This window comes from Meriones unguiculatus, chromosome 6, assembly GCF_030254825.1.
Source record: "Meriones unguiculatus strain TT.TT164.6M chromosome 6, Bangor_MerUng_6.1, whole genome shotgun sequence".
Taxonomy (NCBI): Eukaryota; Metazoa; Chordata; class Mammalia; order Rodentia; family Muridae; genus Meriones; species Meriones unguiculatus.
The window spans coordinates 87230566-87251016 of record NC_083354.1 but is presented as its reverse complement, the minus strand read 5'-3'; the positions used below and the strand labels follow the sequence as shown (position 1 = coordinate 87251016).

General features: G+C 43.1%; 2 protein-coding genes across 3 annotated transcripts in view; one reads left to right on the top strand and one right to left on the bottom strand.

Moving 5' to 3' along the window:
- The window catches only part of Mtrex (Mtr4 exosome RNA helicase), a 64849-nt gene extending 49957 nt beyond the window's left edge, over positions 1 to 14892 (top strand). Inside the window, exons 24-27 of the mRNA XM_060385723.1 lie at positions 1268 to 1324; positions 2511 to 2673; positions 13651 to 13755; positions 14650 to 14892. Of these exons, the coding sequence (XP_060241706.1) occupies positions 1268 to 1324; positions 2511 to 2673; positions 13651 to 13755; positions 14650 to 14702 (378 nt within the window). The 3' untranslated portion in view covers positions 14703 to 14892. The remainder of the gene's footprint in view (positions 1 to 1267; positions 1325 to 2510; positions 2674 to 13650; positions 13756 to 14649) is intronic.
- Positions 14784 to 20451, bottom strand: part of Plpp1 (phospholipid phosphatase 1) — a 62395-nt gene continuing 56727 nt past the window's right edge. For both annotated transcript variants that reach the window (XM_021653865.2, XM_021653866.2), the window contains exons 5-6: positions 15791 to 15967; positions 14784 to 15223 (exon numbers count right to left, since the gene is read on the bottom strand). In XM_021653865.2, coding sequence (XP_021509540.1) covers positions 15098 to 15223; positions 15791 to 15967 — 303 coding nt within the window. In that variant the 3' untranslated portion in view covers positions 14784 to 15097. The remainder of the gene's footprint in view (positions 15224 to 15790; positions 15968 to 20451) is intronic.

The following is a 20451-nucleotide window of genomic DNA, read 5'->3' as shown; positions in this document are numbered from 1 at the left end:
ATCATGATTTCTTACATGTTTACATACCATCCACCAAATCGAAACTAAGTCCTGTATGCTAATGCAGACGCTAATTGCAACTAATCTGTAGTTGCCTTTTAAAATATCAGCCAGACCCAGTAGTGCGAGTGTGTGAATTCCTAGCACTGGTAGAAAATGGGTGGGGCAGCAGAAGAGTCTCAGGAAACTTGCAGGATAGCTAGCCTAGCTAACACATTGACGAAGACCCTATTGCTAACAAGGCAGGAAAATGAGGACAAAGGCATCTTCTAGCCTCTGCATCTCTGCCCACCACAGACACAGACACACACACACACTTACAGATAGACATGTACATACACACATGGCTATTTTAAATCCTAACAGCCCTGTACATGCTATTCTTACGGTGATGTGATTTTTTTTTAATCCTGACATATTTTCTCTGTTTAACAGAGAAAGAACACAACACAGAATTCAAATAGCTTGCCTAATTTTATTTAACTGGTTATAATGATAGACTTAAAATCTGTTACGTAAGTTAGAAATTAACAAATTTTACTGCTGAGAAAACCAGTATTAAAAGTATTGAAAGTCGGGCTGGAGAGATGGCTCAGAAGTTAAGAGCACTGGCTGCTCTTCCAAAGGTCCTGAGTTCAATTCCCAGCAACCACATGGTGGTTACAACCATCTAGAATGAGATCTAGTGCCCTCTGCTGGCATACAGCATACATGCAGACAGAACTCTGTATTAATAAATAAATCTTTAAAAAAAAAAAAGTATTGAAAGTCAACCATGCATGTGGTATATGCTTTTGATCCCAGCACTCAAGAAGTAGAGGCAGGTGAATCTTGGGGTTCAAGGTCAGCCTTAGCTATGTAGCAAGAACAAAAAAAAGTATTAAGTCCAATTAAACTTTGAACTATCATATATTTGAGTAAACAACTAGAAATACAAGATTGGAGCAGTATTTTAAATAATCACCTTACAATGTAACTTTCTCCCAACTTTCCTAGAAGCTAAACTTTCATAACTAAACTATTGATGGTAGTTATACTGTTCACAGTATTTGCTTTTTTCCTAGGTTCCATTTATACTCACAGAAATTGGTCAGCACACTTTGCAAAGTTAATGGTGTATTTTTCTCTGGAATGAGATAATTAATGATGAGAGGAATGGTGATTTTATGTATGAAAACTGAATTTGATTATAAGTTCTAAATGCTGTATGGCAAATAGTACTTTAAGCTTGAGTTTTCATATTTCATTTTCTTTTTCTTTATTATAGTCTAGTGAGATGCCCAAGTTAACAGAGCAGTTAGCTGGACCACTGCGACAAATGCAGGTAAGCTAACCATTAGGAAAGATTCCCCCGCTCACAGGTTAATCGCGGCACTGCGGCACTGCACAGAGGAAATACATTTGGTGCCAGTTTTGTCATTGGATTTTGTTGTACTAGCTTTCTTGATATTCAGCTTAGTAACTAAGCATCTACCTTCATTATTTTAACAAATTATATGTGCTTTGTAAGTGTAGATTTGAAACTAAGTAATGCCAACTGACTGACTGGCAGTCTGTTGATTATTTTCTTACTCAGTGTTAGCCATGGTAATCTTTTTTTTTTATTTTTTTAAGATGTTGTTTATGTTTATCTTAGATGCACAGGTGTTTTGCCTGTGTGCTTGTCTACACCACATCTTTTCAGTGCCCACGGAGGCTGGAAGAGAGTGTCACACAAGAGAGTGGGCTTCTGGACTGGCAGCTGCAGATGGTTTTAGTCACTGTGCTTCTTTGTACTAGAAGTTGCTCCCGGGTCCTCTAGAAGAACAGTCAGTGGCCTTAACCACTGAGGCATCTGTCCAGCCACCATCTTCCTCAGTATTAAAAATGACATTTAGTTCTCAGTAGTTATTGGCTTTCTTTTTTAAAAAGAAATTTTAAATACATGTTTTTATTATTTTCTAATTATATGTATGTGAAAGGTACAAGTTGTGTGGCTGTGAGTGCTGGTTGTCACAGAAGCCAGAAGGGAGCGTTGGATCCCGTGCAGCTGGAGTTAAGGTGGATGGGAACTACCTGATCTGGGTTCTGGAAACCCCACTCAGATTCTCTGGAGGAGCTGCGAGCTCTCAGTGCTGTGTCATCTTTAGCCCTTGTTTCTCCATCAAGACAGTCTCATGGAGTTACATGACTTCTAAAAACAGAGCTTAGTTAGATGCTGTTGTAAGTGTAATGAGTTGTAGGACTTGTAGTAAATGTCTACCTGGCACAGATGTTGGCATCCCCTGGGCACACCCAGCACTGTTGTCACTGACACCCTGGGAAAGCCTGACTGTGCGATTACTTGTCAGCAGAGTCCTGGGCCTGCTTAGAAGCAGGGTATGCAGCTCACAGAGACAATGCTAGATAGCTGTATCTCTCCTAAAAGAAAAGTGATTTTGTAGAATCCTGCTTTGGAAATCTAGAAAAAAAAAACGTGATATGGGAGATACTCAGTAAAGAATTTTAATTCTGTCCTTAATTCTTAAAAGGAATGTGCTAAAAGGATTGCAAAAGTTTCAGCAGAAGCAAAACTGGAGATTGATGAAGAAACTTACCTAAGTTCATTCAAGCCTCACCTGATGGATGTGGTGTATACCTGGGCAACTGGGGCCACATTTGCCCATATCTGCAAAATGACAGATGTCTTTGAAGGTATGGCTATTGTCATCGTAATTTTGTAGAAGGTAAAGATTTTTACCTATGAAGTAGGTGCCAGCATGAGTTGATGTTTTCTCTCTTTACCTTACTACACTGTATTTCGTCTTTGCCCACAGAAAGCTCTTGTTTAAGGAATGAGAAAGTCAACAGCAAGATTTATAGACATGTTCATGTGTGTACAATGTGTGCTTCTCTGAGAAGTTACAGTGACATGTGACACTAGTGGTACATAGGAGAGAGGTGTTTTGCTTGTTTTAAAGTAAGTTAAGAAGGAAACAGTAGTCAGCTGTGGCGTCTCACACCTTCAGTTCTAGCATGGGTAGCAGAGGAAGGTGTGCTCAAGGACAGGCTGGTCTACTGAGCTAGTTCCAGAACAGCGAGGGCTGCTTGGTAAGACCCTGTCCTGTCTCAAGAGTCAGGGGGAGCAAGGATAGAATTTAGTTGAATTGTTTTGTTGTTGTCTTGGGGCTTGGAAAAAGTGGTTTCATGAGTGTGGCGTTTGGTACGGAAGACCTGTACAGGTGTTTTGTACAGGAAGAGCCCGGCACTCAGGTAAAAAGCCAGGAGCAGCAGCATGTGTCAGGGCAGGTGAGCCTCAGGTTCAGTGAAAGACCCTGCTGTAAAACAGGAGGTGGAGAGCAATTGAGGAGGACACTAGACATCAGCCTCCGGCTTCCACCTGTGTAACAGCCCTCTCACCCACCCACCTTCCTTACCCACCCCCTCCCACCCTCTGTCCCCCCACTCTTCTTACACACACACACTCTCCTCCCCTCCCTCCCTCTCTCTCCCTTTCCCCCTCCCTCTCTCACCCTCCCTCTCTCAGGAAATCCTAGAAATTTTTCTTTGTGGATTATTTTTCTGTTGGTTGTGTGGGGTTTTTTATTTTAAGTTAAATGGAAAAGCTTTTACAAATTGAAGATTAATCTTAAACTGCGTGGTTTTACCCATATTTTGCTAGGTGTCATACTTCTCCATAGCATTTAGCATTCCAGAATCTGTTCTGCCTCTTGAATTCTGAAGATGGTCTCTGTATTATAATTAGCAAATTATAATTTGCTAAGAGTTTGGAATTTGAGAAATTTTCTGTTATATCTGTATATTGAAATTAGATCGAATGACAGTTTTTATGCTTTTCTAGTCTGAATTTTGTTAGGTATGTAGACCTTTGCTTTCAAAAGTTGGGATAAACAGTATCTATTAGCTCTTTGAAATAAGATAACTAAAGAGGAAAACACAGCTGAGCATCTTTATTATAGGATAGTATTTCTTTGTGCAGATAGTTTTCCTTTTACCTCTTCCTTAGTTCCTGTTGGGAGTAGCCATCTATCCCCCATCTTGTTACAGTGCATGCTCTCTCTGGTTGGGAACACCCTGGAATCAAACTCCGTGTCCATTAGTGTGTCTTCATATCACAGGCAAAACACTTACACTGGGCTCTGTGTGCTGTATCCAACGTTATTTTTCCCTAATAAGATTCTCAACATTCTTCTTGACCAGAAAGTTCCCAGTTGTTGTACATACTGAACTTGAACAATAGCTGGAGAGTTCTCCAAACATTAGTTGGACCAGTTAACACTAGTGATCACAATCATGTGTTGTGGGATGTCTTAAGCAAGACAAAGGGTTATATGGCGGTCTGTATTGACAAACTTTAAAAATGCAAGAAATTATCTAGTTTGTCGCCTTGAAGAATGGATAGAATGTTCGTTTTACCCAACTAAACTTGAATGATTATATGTGCTGATGCTTAGGGTTTCAGTGCCCGCCCAGGAAGGTGATCTGTTAGAACGTAAACCATGTCTGACTCTTGTTAGCTGTGCATGGGTTGAAGAAAGGAGTTGGCTCAGCATTTGGTTGGCATCAGGAACTCCTCATGAATTCCCTGTTGAAGCTGTTTCCTTCTTCTGCCTGTTGAGGGTTTTGAGGCAGATGTTGTGCAGTGTGCTCTAGTGGCGTCTGTAGGACAGTGTTACCCTTTCCTGGGGCAGGGAGTCGGCGTTGGAAAGGACTTTTTATGTGCTTTCGCTGATAATAGTAAGATAATACCTTACTCATACGTATTGTTTGTGTTTTTACAGTATGGATTTAGTGCTAGATGGATGACTTGGTAATCAGTGCTTGATACTTAGTTGATGAATAATTCTGAGATTCTAGTGGTGATCAAGTACTATGCCAACCAAGTGCAGTACAGGCAGACAGTGTCTCTGTCTTCAAGTAGAGTTGGCATGAGCTGGGATTATTGGGACAAGATGTATGTGGGATCCTAACCTTGGACCACACTGGATAGCAGTTAGTCAGGTCTTGAACCTCACTTATGTAGAACACTGTGGTCTGTCCTAACTTTTGCATAACCAACCTAAAATCATCTTCTTAAATCCTGAACAACGTAAGCTTAAATTAGACTGTAACTGTGTAGTCTTCAACCCCATCAGAGACTTGAGAAGGAATAAGTATTACCTGGGTATGCAGAAAGTGCAGAGCAAGCAGCTTCCAATACTGTAGAATTGACAGAGAATATTTGGTCGCCTGGACAGTCCCTAAAATCCCTTTGTAATGTTGGAGCATCAGCTTCAGCTTTCTGGCCCAGTGTGTCTGGCAGAGCTTATTTGGGAAGCGGGGATTCTGAGGGACGCTTACTTTGTCTTGGCAGAGCGGCGGCCAGCTTCCGCATCCGTGGATAGCCATTTTGGACAGTGCGCTGTCAGCAGTGGCAGTGAGGGCATTTCCTCCCCACCCACTCCCCAGTGGCAGCTCCATGAGGAGATTCTTCAGCGTTCTTCATCTTCTAAGTCAGTTGGGGGTGCTGCCAGGAGCTGACATAGCTCATTAAAAAAAAAAAAAAAAAAAAAGCCTTGAATTAATATAGCATCTTGAAATGCCATTTTCTGTAGGTCTGGGAGGTTTTTGAAGACCATCCGTCAGTAGCACATGGGACTAGACACCTGTTGCTTGTTTCCAGCTATTTACTATCTATTGAACCTAGGAAGCATATTTCTGTGATAAACTAAACTAGTATCTGACATGACCGTGAGTTTGATCGGCTATTTACTTGCATTTTTAAACAATCCTAAACAGTTTTTAATAGCAGCTTTTAAAAAGATTGGAACTAAACATTGCATTTTTAAATGAGTTGTGTAGGTCCAATACTTTATACAGGAGTAGAAACATAAAAATACAGTATGTTATAACAAAAATAACCTTAATTTTTATACCAATATACAACAATCTATGCCAATGTAGAATCTTTGTCTTATTTAAAAGTAGATTCCATGATCTATCCTTTCATCCCTATTATTCCTATATATTATTTCTGTGCTTCCCCCGCCTTTTTCAACCCGTTTCCTCCCTATATAAGAAAAAAAAGAATAGAGAAAGGAGAAAAGTTCTTGAGTCTGCCCTCCTAGACCTAGTTTCCTCCCTGAGCAAGACCATTAACAACTTGCAACCAACCCCCTAAATGACAACAAACATCCATAACCCACCAAAAGACCAAAACCTACCCACCCTGCCTTTTAGAAATGGAGTGTCATTGTCTACAAATTTACTCCTGCTGGTATTGGACAGTGTTCATTTTCAGGAGTGCGAGAAAATTGGGAAGATGGTTAAATCTTGAGAAAGCTAGGGGTAACATTTGCTTGTCCAGGCTCAATATGCTGTGAAAATGTAAGCTTAAATGAAGCCCCGACTGGAACAGTCACAAAGCTGGACCAAGTGAGCGAGCTGCTTTGAAGTTGCCCTGGAAGCAAGTTTTGATGAAAAGCAACTGAGGCAGGATCAAGCAGGACGAGGGAATAAATACTTCTCAGTATCTCAGCATCTCGGGATGAATCATGTTAAAGCCTCCTCCATTCCATTGTTGTCTGGTCCTTTTGTTCTGTAACCATTTAAACTCTCACAAGCAGTGCACAGTTCTGTGATTACACATGTATGGGGTGTGCGATGTGCACAGCGCAGTTAAAGATGACTCTCTGCTCTTTGAGCAGGTGAAAGACATCCGTCTCTATAAGCCGGTTGGACTGCCTAACCAAACTGCAATATAAGTCTCCATTTGTGCCATATGAAAGGATAGCATGAACTAATAAGTCATGAGGACTCTGTAGCCAACAAGATTTCTTAACTGTGCATAGATGTGCATGTCTCAGCCAGTGTCAGAGCTGTTCCCATATAGAGGGATCATATACGTTATCTGCCTTGTTGGTCTCTGATTTCTTTCTTCTGTCTTCAGCCAAGATCTTCATTGGGTCTCACCCTGTCAAATCTCCATTTCTAACAATTTGAATGGAAGACACAGCTTTTCTTTTCCTTTTGGAACAAGTGTAAAATCTCTTCCCCAACATAGCATTCCATTCTGGAATCTTCCATTCTGGAATTAGGACCTTTGTAGACTGATCTAATTCAGCAGTCCTTTTAAAAATCTTTTCAATTTTTTTTTTTTTTTAACAGTTGTACTACTGTCTCATTTACTTTGGGGAAAAAAAAAGAAAAAGTAAGTCAATGAAGTACCATTTAATTTAACCCTGGGAGATTCTTTATCCATCTTCTGTTCTATGGGCATCTTCTTCAAAGTTCTGTTAGATTGTCCTATAAGATTGTAAGTTAGATCTATAATATTTTCTTTGCCATGTCCAAAAAACTGCTGCATTCCAATGGATATACATGTTGAAGCACTGTCAGCCCCAGTCTACAAAGGCCCCTCTACCATTTCTAACAAGTGTGTAATCTCAGAATTATCTTTTTCAGAATTGAAGGAAGAAGTCCATTGGAATTCTGCATAAGTATCAAATATTATGATGTATCAACATGTGTACAATCTTAATTCTCCAAACTCTACAAAATGAAATATATACTCTATTGTATGACATTCCTATAAGGTAGCATCAAGTAGAATCTGTGTTTTTTTTGTTTTGTTTTGTTGTTTATTGTTTTGTTTTGTTTTGTTTTCCTTTTGGTTTTTCAAGACAGGGTTTCTCCATGTAGCCCTAGCTGTCTTGGACTTGCTTTTTAGACCAGGCTGGCCTCAGACTCACAGAGATCCACCTGCCTCTCCTTCCCAGGGTACTGGGATTACAGGCATGCGCCACTGGGCCCAGTTTATTCTAATCTTTGTACTGTTAAAAACAATATGGCCGGTTACCTCTGCTCAGGTTCAATGCGTCTACCCTCCTTCATGTCCTGGGAGAATCTTCCTGAGCCTGGCACTTTCCCAGAATTCCTTCTGCCTTCCTGATGCCCCACTTTATATTGTCCTTTCCTATAGGCCGTAGGTTTTTTTTTATTGACAAGCAATACATTTACACAATGCACAGTATAATCGCTCTACAGCTGTACATATGAAAATACTCTTATATCAAAGCATGTAGTTCCAAGTATTCATAAAAGGCAAATTAGTTGTGCATACCCGTATCTTAAAATTTTTATTGTAGAAAGAAATGCTGATCCATGTTACAGTACAGATAACTCCTAAACATAATGTTAGAATAGACAGATGATTTCATCTATGAAAAATGCTACAATAGGCAGGTCTGTAGAAACAGAAAGCTAATGAATGGTCTCCATAGCTTGTGGGGTCAGAATTGGGTGTGATGACTTAGAACAGGATTTTGGGGGAGGTTATTAAAATGTGCAAAATGAGGTAGTGGTGCTAGTTACACAGCAGTGAGCAGACCAAAGCCCTGACTTGTACAGTGTTCAAAGGTGTACTCATCAGTTCTTCTAAGCGTTGGAAAGACAGTGCTTGCAGATTGCCCAGGCAGAGATGCTTAGAATAGTGGGGATCATGCTAGCACAGTTATACTTAGTTGAAAAAGAAAAGGCAGTGACTAGCAAGAATTTAATTTCTGGGAGGACCAGAAGATAGCCAACTAGTTACTACCAGCTTGAGATAGTGTGGGAGTAAGCTCCATGTTGAGGCTTTTGTCTACGCTTGTCTGGCTGGTTCTGACTGGTGACACAGAATGCTGGGAGCGAGGCGAGCCTTGAACTACATAGAACTGCAGTAGGTTGGAAAGATGCTACAAAAGTCACTGCTCAGCAGTAGTCTCCACTAACCCCATGAGGAGCAGCCTCTGCCGCAGGAGCTGTGGGCAGCTGGTGTTTGTGTACACTGGGTTCTGTTTTGGAGACTCGGGCAAGAACCCATTGGATGTGCAGCCTGTGCACTCGATGCCGCTTTCTCCTTAGTGGTCTCTACCTGCCTGAAGCTGTCAAAACTAAATTTCCCAAATTGATTTGCGGTGTGTGCATGCCCTAACCTAATTATGTTCTCTTGCTTTAGTTCTTATTTGTTGTCTGAATTTCTACCTAGAAGGCTGTGGTTCCTGATAACTGTGGCAGATTCTGATTTAAATCCACTACCTATATTTGTAAAAATAGTAAAAACATTAGATTGTGTTTCTTAGTACTCATTTGAATGCATTTAAAACAAACCTGAGAGTACCACACTTTTGATGGCATATGTAGTGGAAGACTAACAGATCCGCTTCAACTCTGCATTGCCTGTCACCAGTTCAGTTCCTTCCAGAGGGCTGTGCATCTCCATTTCAGCCACTACCTCGGTTAGTTTAATAGTTTGCATAAACATTTAATGTCATGGTTGCATATTTATTACCTCTTCTGTCCCACCCCCTTGCTTGGTGTAGAATTTCCTTTCCTTCTGAGGTAGTGGTGTGCCCATATCCCTAGCATCTGAGGACAGCAGCAAGAGAGCTGTGGATGAGTTCCCCCGTTGTGCTCCCTTGAAGCACTTTACAACACCCTCTTTCATTTAGAGTTCACAGCAGCAGCACCCAGTGACACCTGCTAGTGTGTTTACACCCTCCGCCAAGAACCTGTAGGTTAGTTAAGGAGATTTTGCAGGAACGGTAGAAAGATAAACTTTCTTAGCAGAGTGTGTAGGAGACAGAGCCTTACATGCTGAAGAGGTACTTGGCCACCCAGCTACATTTCCAGCCTTGTAATGTTGTTCATTTTAAGCAGGGTCTCGCTGTGCAGCCCAGGCTGGCCTTACCCTCCCGAGTAGCTGGGGTTGCAGACATGTAGTGCTGTGCACTGTTAGTATTTACACTTTAGAACTAAGCTCTAGTTCCTGCGCTAGACCTCAGTGATCGTCTCTTTATTGACAGTAGCATCTAGCTAGAACGGCAGTGTTTTGTTTTGTAGTTTTTGTAGCTATGGCTCAATGTTAATAAATTGAGATTAGCTTTCATGTATTTGAATTACAGTGTTAGTGTTTTATGTATTTGAATTAAATACCAGTCCACCACAGTTAAATGTTAATCATCTCTCAAAGTGGAGTACATCTGTAACATTGCGGTAGAACTGTGGTTTAGTTTTTACTCTTACATGTGCTCATTTCATGTGTTTCAGTCTCTACATTTTGAACATGTTTCGCAACAAGCAACTGTCCTTAGATACCATTGAGACTGAGCACTCTCTTTCTTTAATCTCACTGATGCTTGTCTGTTCATTTTATGACTTCCTCAGCCAAATTTGGGGTTGGCAACAATGACAGTACCAACTTTTACAAGGTTTCTAGCTTATAAAGCTTAAAGAGGTCTAAGATTCTTCTATGACTGAGCCTCAAGGTTGAAGGGGAACCCACTACTGAAAAGGAAAGCCAGTAGACATTTCTCCCTTTCAAATTTGGGTGTCTTTCAGAATCCCTTCACCCCTTTAGGGCAGAGTCTTACCGTGTAACTGTGGTGGCTTATTACTCACTACAGGCTGGCCACAAACTCACAGAGATTCAACCGCCTCTCCCTCTGAATGCTGGGAGTAAAGGCCTGCGACTCTTGATGCCTGATCCTAGATCTGTTGATAATAGCCTTAATGTGAAAAGGCACTAACCACCTCTTTGTCTTTCCAGTAGCAGGTACTGGGAACGGCTGTTGCTTTGTGCTTGGAAGTGTCTTCTGTGACTATGTTCTGTTAAAAATACTAGTAATAGAAATAGCAAATCTGTTTGTTTTTCAGGTTTTCCCAAGTCTTGAAGTAGTTTATTACGGTCGTATGAGTTTCCTTACTAACAGGAAGTAAAGTGTAGGTGGATATCACTTAGCCACATCCTCATTCTCTGGAGACCTGTTGTGGAGTGAACATTCTCCCAACTTTCCATCTGAGCCCTTAAGGTGGTTCTCCTTTTTTAGCCTCAAAGAAAGATCAGGAAGCAGCTGGGGTTCTTCTTCCCTTATTAGTCACCTGTCAGTCTGGTAACTCGCTGTCTCTTTACTTTTGCAAAAATGCTCTGCTGAAGAAAAAGTAAGTGCACTATCAAGAGCTATATTTTCTTTATTATTTTAAATATGTCCTTATTGCCAGGGGTGGGGGTGGGTGTATGTACATATACATACAGGAGCCGAAGGAATTCAGAAGGGCGTGTCAGATTCACTGGAACTGGAGTTACAGGCAGTTGTGAGCTGCCATGTTGGTTCTGGCACTCAAACTTGGGTCCTCTTACTCCCTGGCTGTCTCTTCAACCCAAGAACATGTTCTGTAGTCTCAGAATTACATCACACCTCCTGGGCAGAGTAGTAAACTGTCAGTACTGTATATTGTAGCTTCTCTTAGTGTTTCCCAGAGCTCCTGTTGTTTGGTGACTACTGATCTCAGCCTTTAGGTGGCACATTCTTCTACCTCAGGGACTCTGCTGAGGAAATTCTCTCTTCACTTCCTTAGAAGCAATTCCCCACCTTCATTGCTCTCCTGTGCGTCTGTCTCAGCTCCAGCCCAGGGCCCAGCGGCCCTGCTTCAGAAGGAAGGCCGAACGCCAGTAGTCATCCTCTTACCCAGGAGCTTGCCTACATGTGCCTTTACTTTTTCCTCTTCTGTTACCTTCTCTGTTGTTCTGACTCCCAAGGGCATCTTTAATCGTTGTCATCCTTCTAAATCAGATCCTTTCTGCTGCTGTTCTAGCATATAAACCTGCCTAAATTTGTTTTTGTGTTTTTTTTTTTTAAGATTTGTTTTGCCTATATGTATGTATAAGTAGCATGCATGTGTAGTACCTGAGCAGAAAAGAGCAACACATACACAGACAGACACACATTCTTAATTTCATTTTTAATGTTTGTGTTTATGGAATACGGAATTTGCGTATTCTGTTATTTTATGGCTTAAATGTGCAATAGACTCTGTAGGGTCATATATTTGGTCCCCAGCTGCTGTTGCTCTTTTGTGAGGTTGTAGGACCTCTGGGGCCTGGAGGAAGTAGGAGCAGAGGGTATTGGGACTCCTTGGGCCCTCCTCCATTCCCCCACCCACCACCAGACCCATTTAGGTGGAAACATGCTTGTAGGGGGTGGAGGAAGCCCTGAGTGAATGTGTATCGTTGGCATGGGCACAGCCATGTCAAGTCCCAGTGCCTCGGACTCACAGAGATGGCCAAGCCTGCTTCCCCAGGTCGGCTCAGAGGGATGGCAAAGCACTTGGTTCAGGTGCATGTGTCTACAGATGGTTGGCCAGTGTGTGAGGAAAAGCTAGCAACAGGAAGACTGCAGCCTGGGGCTGCCCCCCTAAAGACTGCCCTCTTCCTTGTGCTGTCCATTTAATATGCACACTTGAGTTTCTGGATTACATGGCAGATGTCCTCCATCAGAGAGCATAGCCCACTCCAGATTGTTCCCAGGACCAAAGTCAGGACATGGCACATGCTCCTTCTGCCACACCCACTATGACTTCCCCATGATGGACTGCTAAGCCCTAAACCAAAATAAACCTTTCCTCCCTTAGATGAACCAGGTCTTTACCACAGCGGTGAGAATGGACCTAATCCTTAGCATTAACTACTTGTTTTTTGCTTGTTTTGTTGTTGGTTGGTTGGTTGTTTTGTTGTTGTTTTGGGTTTTTTTTTTTGTTTTGTTTTGCTTTGCTTTTGACTCATTTAATAAGCTTTCGCACCAGGAGCCAAATAATTTCACAAAAAAAAAGTGTAGTAGTAGGCTATAATTGTCTTCTTTCAAGTGAGACAAATCTAGAAGAGGAAGAAATCCTCATTTTAAGTGATATTTAGTGGGACTTACGATGTAGCCAGTAGTGGTGTTTCTGTGGAAGGCCTAGGGGTTTGAACTCCAGCACTGTTTGGAGACAGGATTTCATATGTAGACAAGGCTGGCCTTATTCATAGAGCTCCTTGAGTGCTGGGACTAGAGCTTGCACCACCACTCCTGACTTCCGTGTTTATTCTGCTTTGACTTCTATCAGTCTTTTATTCCACTGGGACATACTGGAATGTGGCGGTGTTAAGAAAGGGCCCTCATCAAATTTTCATAAAAATGAACTCTCCTAGTGTTGCAAGGCGTTATAATGTGGCCACCTTTCTTACAGCTTGCACTTCAGATAAATGATGTTCCTAATGTAATCCAGACATTACAGTCAAGTCCCAGAGTTTTCATTTCATCTGGTCACATTTGGAGAAAGGAACCCAGGTCCCCCTTACAAAAGTCTAACAAGTAGCACCGTCTACAGCTTCCGCTTTGAGACACTTGTCTCAGAGTTGCAGTTCATGGGGTTAGGCCTTTCCTCTCTGTGCTACTTCTAAGATCACACAGCAAAAACAACAGAAAACATCGAGGAAACAAGCCAACCCTGTTTCTGCCTGGGTAGGCATGTGACATCCAGAGTCCTGAGGAGGGCACACCCAGGGTCCTGATGGGCCCAACTTTGTTAGGGTTTTGTGCACTTCTCCATAGACTTACTTGGTGCCTGACAGAGATGTCCTGATTCTTACAGGCCCAATGAGCAGTTAGGCTTGCCAACCTCAAGTTTTCGTCTCTGCGGCCAGGCATTTGGTTTACCCACCTCTTAAACACAAGGCAGTGCATCCTTAGATTATGTCTTTACTACTGTAAACCAGCGGTGGGGATTAATTAAACCTTTGCTGTAACAGCCAGTCATGTTCTCTTGCTTTGCATCTTAACAAATGTTTTACTGCTGGTTGCATTTATATGTAACTCAGTTCTTTTTTTTGTCCAGGCAGTATAATTCGTTGTATGAGGCGCCTGGAAGAACTGCTTCGGCAGATGTGTCAAGCAGCAAAAGCCATTGGAAACACGGAGCTGGAGAACAAGTTTGCTGAAGGTCGGTATCTAGTTTGACAGCCTTTTACGGTAATGTAGGCAAATCTTGAGACGTGGGCCTTTGACACAGCTTAGGACATTTCGAGCTATCTTTGGCTGGACTGTCATGGAGGGTCATCCAGTAATAGCTACATAAAATCGAAGGGTTTGTATGAGACATTTTTGGGATTTTGTTTTATACACACAGATTACCGTTTACACATTTATTGAATACTTACTATGTGTCCCAAATTGTTTCAAGAACTGTAAGAGTGAACAGTGCAGTTTGTGGGGCTTGTAATGTGAGGGAGACAGATAAGTCAGTGGTCAGTAAAACTGCAAGAATAAAATAGAAAAGATGGTAGCCTGAAGACCTCCATAGAGATGACATGGAAGGCATCTGTGTATGCTCAGAATGTTTGAGGCTAGTGTGGTTGGAGCAAGGAGACGAGGTGGCTAAACGGTAACAGGGTGGGGAGTTGGGAAGCATGTGGCTTACAGGTAGCTTTTTCATCTCTCCTGTATGTTGGGCAAGACAAGGCAGACTGTAAGTCAGTCCATGCTAGTGGTCTGTAGCTTCACTAAGTGACTAGAAGGTAGAGGCGGCAGTGATGTAAACAGTTTAATAAGAAAATGTGTACTTGTCCTGCTTTAGAAAAATTTCCCGTGTCTTCTAATAGAAGGATAACTGCTGGACTGGATCAGCTACTTCTGACAGCTCAGGCCTTTTTCTAGAATCCTGTTTAATAGCTTAGCCTCTCACCCACAATACCCTGTAGTTGGCAGTCAAAAAAAAAAGCAAGGGCTGGTCCCCATGGTTCTTCAGGTGGGTCTGAACTAAGTTGTTCTCTTTAACAGTTTAGTCAGGACTGAAATTTTACAGTCTTTAAAGTTTAAATATTTCTTTCCCCCTTAGGAATCACCAAAATCAAGAGGGATATTGTATTTGCTGCCAGCCTCTACTTGTAGAGTACGGTGTTACCTCCTGTCTGATTGAAGTTGACGACACACATGCTTACAAGTATTCAAGTGGTTCTCCCAACTCAAGAGTTGTTCTCAAGCATTTTATTATATTTAAATCAAATATTCTGAAAAGGCGTGTAACATACACATTTGTACATAGCATCTTTCAATAAAAAAATGTACAGGTGGGGCAGTGTTTAGTGGAAAGCTTGAACTTTTTTTAAATTTAACTATTAGGTACTCATTGTGTCAGACGTAACTATATACACAGATAAGTGGGCATCAAGAGGTATAGAGCAGCAGTCCCGCAAGGAATGGCCTAAACACCAGAAGTGCCATGCATCCTCCTGCCTTCTGCTGCCAGCGGTTTCCTCTGAAGCGGACCAGTTCTCCTGCACCCTTCAAGGCTGGTTGTCTGCTTGATTAGTTATGTGTGATGGTGGCGATTTGAGTCCAGTCGAGTCATCCTCATTTCTTTCTATATAACAAGGGTGTCTGTTCTTGAAGAAACCTGATACATACACAGCCTGTAGAGACAGAACAGGGCAGAAGAGTTAATGGTATCATTCACATAAGTTTAAAAGTCATGCAGAATTTCAAGAAGCAATTAGGAACATACAAAAAAATAGTTGACTAGGCTAGTTGTAGTGGTGCCTTTAATTACAGCACTGAGAGAACAAGTGGGTCTCAAGTTCCAGGCCAGCTGGAGCTACAGTGAGCCACAGTCTCAAAAAACAAAACAAAACAGAAGCTGACTAAAAGAGAAATCTTTTGAAAAAAAATTCTTCAAAATGTACTTTTTAAGTATGGCTTTGAAAACTGGTTTCATTCAACCAACAGAAATAACTTAAGTGAATTAGTTTTCAGTTCATGCAATAAGAAAATTGTTTACTAGAACCGTAGGCTCTAACAATAAAAACACTAAGAATTTTACAACAATTACAAAGAATTGCCCAGTTTTTACCTGTCTGACCTGTCCTTTAACGCTGGGGCTTGGAAATGTTGAGCCACATTTTTTTACCTTGTCAGGTCTCTCACTGGGGTTCTCTATTGTTTAGTAGTGTCAGCAGCATCCAGGCATTCCACATACTTACAACTAATATCGCAACCACAGCTCCTTGGATGAGTCCCATCAGCACGTCACTCCAGTGGTGTTTGTAATCAGAAACTCGAGAAAGGCCCACGTATATGGATAAAGCAACAAGCCCAAACTGCAGTGTGGGGCGGAGGAGTCTTGCCCAGTCTCCCTTCATCCTGGCTTGAAGATAAAGCTAGGAGAAAAGGGGGAGGGGAGAGGAGTTCATTTAACAAGCCAACTGAAAACTTGAATGTCGTTACACTTCTAAAGTGTGGGCATTTAGATTATCAAAATATTTACATGTGAAATAGAACTAGGCAGTGTAAAGGTTACTTCAGGGCAACCCCTCCCCCACCCCAATATTGCCCCAGTAACTTGTATTTCAGAGTGTATTGCCTCTGGCTATTGCATACCCTTGAAAGTATAAAGCAGGTTCACTGTGGCTATGGACAGGCTTTCAAGGTAGTTCTTCCTCGTAGTGTGTGTTAAAATTCTGACAGGAACAAATGACAGCACTACACACTAAGTCTAGGAATAACCTGCTAGAATTCAGACAAGGGTTTGCCCTTGCTTTAGGCCAGACTTCTGTTTCCTACCCAGCACATCTAAGGACTGTTTGCTTAGCTCACCAGTTTACCCAAGAGCTCTGCTAGCCTCAAACAGCAGCAACTGAGACTAAGTAATGATCTATGAAAATGAGTATAGCAATCTGCCCACTAAGTAATGTGGGTTGGGGTGACTCTGGATCCAGCAGGGAGATTTGCTCTTCCCCTAACCTGTTACCCTTTTCTGTACTTGATTACATCCCTTTCCCATAGTTCTGGCACATCAACACCTGAAAATTTTGATGCAGAAGGAAATCTTCAGTGAATCTATTCCCACTTAAAACACGCTTGTAGTGATCTAGTAACAGGTGGCACTAGCATACCCTACAATCAGTATACCCGGGAGGACAGAGAGCACCAGGCCATCTAGGATGCAAGGCCCTCTGTCGTGCCACCCACCACCACCTAAAAATTAAAAAGCAACTTTCCACACTTAGAAAAAATTACAGGCTGGGAGGGGAAAGCTCAGTGTGCTGGCTTGTTCATATCGACTTACTAAAAGCTAGAGTCACTGGAGAGGAGGGGACATTCAACTCGGGTCAACACACGCTGGAGCACTCTCTCCAGTAGCCAGTTTCCTTTTCGTCACGTCTGCCTACACAGGTATTTTCCCCCATTGGGGAAATGTTGCCTGCACCCAGAAATCACTTCAATGGGTTGGGAGAGGCATCTGTCTTTTGGTTGTTCTATAACTTTAAAAGTAACAGTAATGATTACAAAACGAACACCAGAGCCTGGCAAACTGTCATCCCTGTTCTCATGGAAACACTACGACTGAACGAGATGTGAATTTCCAGGAGATGGTTCATAATGAAGAAAAAAAAAAGAAAAACCCACTTCACCAATTACTCAAACCACAGAAGGCTGTGATAATGAATGCCAAGCCAAGCTCAAAGCCTCACGAGGCATTTCTCCTTTTCCATCTAGCTCAGTCCTCAGCCTTCCCAATGCTGACACCCTTTACTCCAGTTGCCCATGTGTGACCCCATTAAGATCCCAGCAAGAGAAGCAGCACCTATGAGTAAACCAGCCACATTTTAGAAACCAGGTGGGGAAGAATTGGCCTTGGCAATCAACCAGGATTCTCTAGAAACACCAAAGGCCCCTGTGAAAATGCTCCAGGTGTGGGTTGTGGGTTGTGTGTCCAGGAAAGCAAGCAGGTCTGCCTACCAATCCCCTCGTGGTCAGATTCCAGAAAATCCTGGTGAGCCTCCTGCTCACTGCAGGATCAAGCCTTCATCAAGCTGGAGGAAAGGAGACACGCTCCTCCGGGCTGATCTGGGATGTCAGGTTTATTCAGACAGCTCCTTACTCCTTAGCGGCTTGACTAACCAGCGGTTACACCCAGAGAAGATGGTGGAATAAGCTGGCCAAATCCACCTGCACGCAAAAGTGCAATGGCCTTCCAAATTCTTGCTAACAGGCCTTCCAGCTTTTTAAACATGTGAGACAATTTGGGCATTTCCCTGATGCCCGGTATAACCATGTAATATGCCCTCACAGCCTAACCACCAGGTCCTAACACCCGAAGAGTCGAGAGTAGGAGATAAGGCCTTCAGCAGGCTAATTAGGTCATGGAGGCAGAGCCTTCATAAATGGGACCCAGAAGCTCCTCCACGAACATCATAGAAGCCTACCACAAAAGTCGGTAGTATACAGCCAGGAGGAGGGTCCTGCCAGAACCTGGCCATGCTGCTCCTGTCTCCAGACAGCCTGACTCCCACAACTGGAGAGTACATTGCTGCTTATAAGCTATGTAGTCTATGGGAAGATTCTAGCACCCCAACCACCTATCCTAAGTTAGGGAACAGCCGGTTTGAAGATAAAATTTCTGAAATTATATTTAGTTTCCGTTAAATGGTAGAATATCTTACCTGGAAACAGACTGTTGAGAAAGCCACTTCTCAGCTGCTGTTTATTTCTGTTTTGCTCAGTGGCTGACCTTAATAATATTGTCTCACAGGTTCCCCCACTTCCCATTTTAAAGTGGAGTCAAGGAGTCGGTTATTCGGGGCTGGGGATGACTATCTCAGTGTAGGTGACTGATGTGTGCAGTGGGAGCTGGCTTGATACCTAACCACAAAGACGGGAAGAGCCATTTTTGAACGGAAAAAAGTTTTTAAAGCCTAGATGTTTGACCTTTTACTGAAAAATCCCTAAACAACGCTAACAGCATACTCAACACAAATACACACCCAACAAGTAGATTGTTTCGCCTACATTTGAGAATGGAGCTGGCCAAGAGTATAAAGCAGACATTTGTCCAGGCTTCTCTGGGCATCTCTTCCCTTCATGGAGACCCGAATTCTCATTCATCTTTAATTTGTCACCTGCTCAGTGCTCCTGCACAGTGTGAAAACGTCTTCAAGAAACCTAATGCTACCTGGTCGGGGCGATGTGACCACAAGGCTCAGGCGACAGGCGGGAAGGGTGTCTGCACCTGGGAGGGTGAGGCTAGGTACACGCTTTTGTGCTGGGAGGAAAGAAGGTGTCCCAGATCCTGTTACAGGCCCTGATGTAAGCCTCAATAGGATGGATCCATGAACAACCTGATACATCTCTCACTGTCCTCTCCCCTGGCTACTCTGAGAGTCACACGGATGTACAATCTTTGGCAGACAACCAAATTCAAGGGGCGTCACAAAGCGAGTGCCAAGCAGTTCTGCCCCGAGCTCCCTCCAGCCCTGGCACTGAACTCAGGTCTGGGCCGCCTGCCAGGGCACAACAGTAGTCAAAGGACCGGCTCTAGGAGACAGTTTTAACTAGAAGTTAATTTCCAAGTGTCAGCAATCTGTAGACTTTAAATAACCATCTCCACCCAAACCTGGGACTGACCTATAATGCTAAGATGCCCAGAGAAACAAGATGAGTCACCGCCTCAGGAATGCAGGAGAAGGGAGCCCAGCTCTCCTCGGTGTCTGTGGGCTGCACTGGCTTCTGAAGCGTTTGCCAGACCTAGTTGGGTCTGTGATGGTCTCACTACACGAGGGCCAGGGTCTCTCCTTCCGATAGGCTTAGGGTTCTATTTTGGTTACCATCAATGATTGGCATTTTATACTTTAAACTCTTTCTTGAATTTTCCACGTAGAAAAAACATCGAGTGACTGCTACTTTAGAGGGGAAGGGTGGAGGCCCTGGGAGCCAAGGCCTGGGAGCTTGGCAGATCCCTTGACAGCCAAGGCCTTGCTCCTGTGATTACCTGAAACCTGGGAGGTCACCCAGATGAAGCTATTCTAGAGATGGCCTCAGCGGAGCCGCTACTTTAGAATCTGTTCACAGCCAGTGTTGGTAACCAGGCCAGTGTGAACCACTGAGCTGTACGATGGCAGGAGGCTAGGGAAGGTGCCTGCCGCAGGAGGAGTGCCCGAGTCCCAGGCGGCAGCAGCCATGTAAAGAGCTAGGTGTGGCGGACACGCCTATAGTGGAGCACTGTGGAGGCACACCGGACAGCCTCTAGAGCTCAGGAGAACCTCGACCCAAAAGACAAGGCAGCAGGTGGGGAAGACGGCTCAGTACTTACGGGCACTGACTGTTCTTCAGAAGACCAGGGTTCGATTCCCAGCACCTACGTGCTGGCTCAAAACTGTCTCTAACTCTATCCCAGGAGACTCAACACCCCATTAAGGCTTCCAAGTGTACTAGCCATGCACAGGGTACATTGACATACATGCAGGCAAAACACCCTTACATGAAATAAAACCAACAAACAAGTAGGATGCAGCTGAGAAATACACCCAACATAGACTTCTGGCCTCAATATGGTATGTGCACAGTTCTATCCACATTGTTAAACTCACATGTGTGTGCCCAATATGTAACATACACAAAGAAAAAAAAAATGTCTAAACCAAGGCACTTCTGGAGAAGAGAAATCACATGATATGTCGCTACCTTGGCATAACAGAGACATTTACTTGATTAGCACGGAGGCCCAGCTCTGACCTCAGCCCTGCAGTGTGCCCTGGCTTTTCTATTTATATACAACAAGCTCTCCTCTCCCATGTTCCTAAGGCGATGATTCATCTTGCTTCTCTGGGCATCTTGGCACAAAAATTGGAGCTGATGTGTGAGG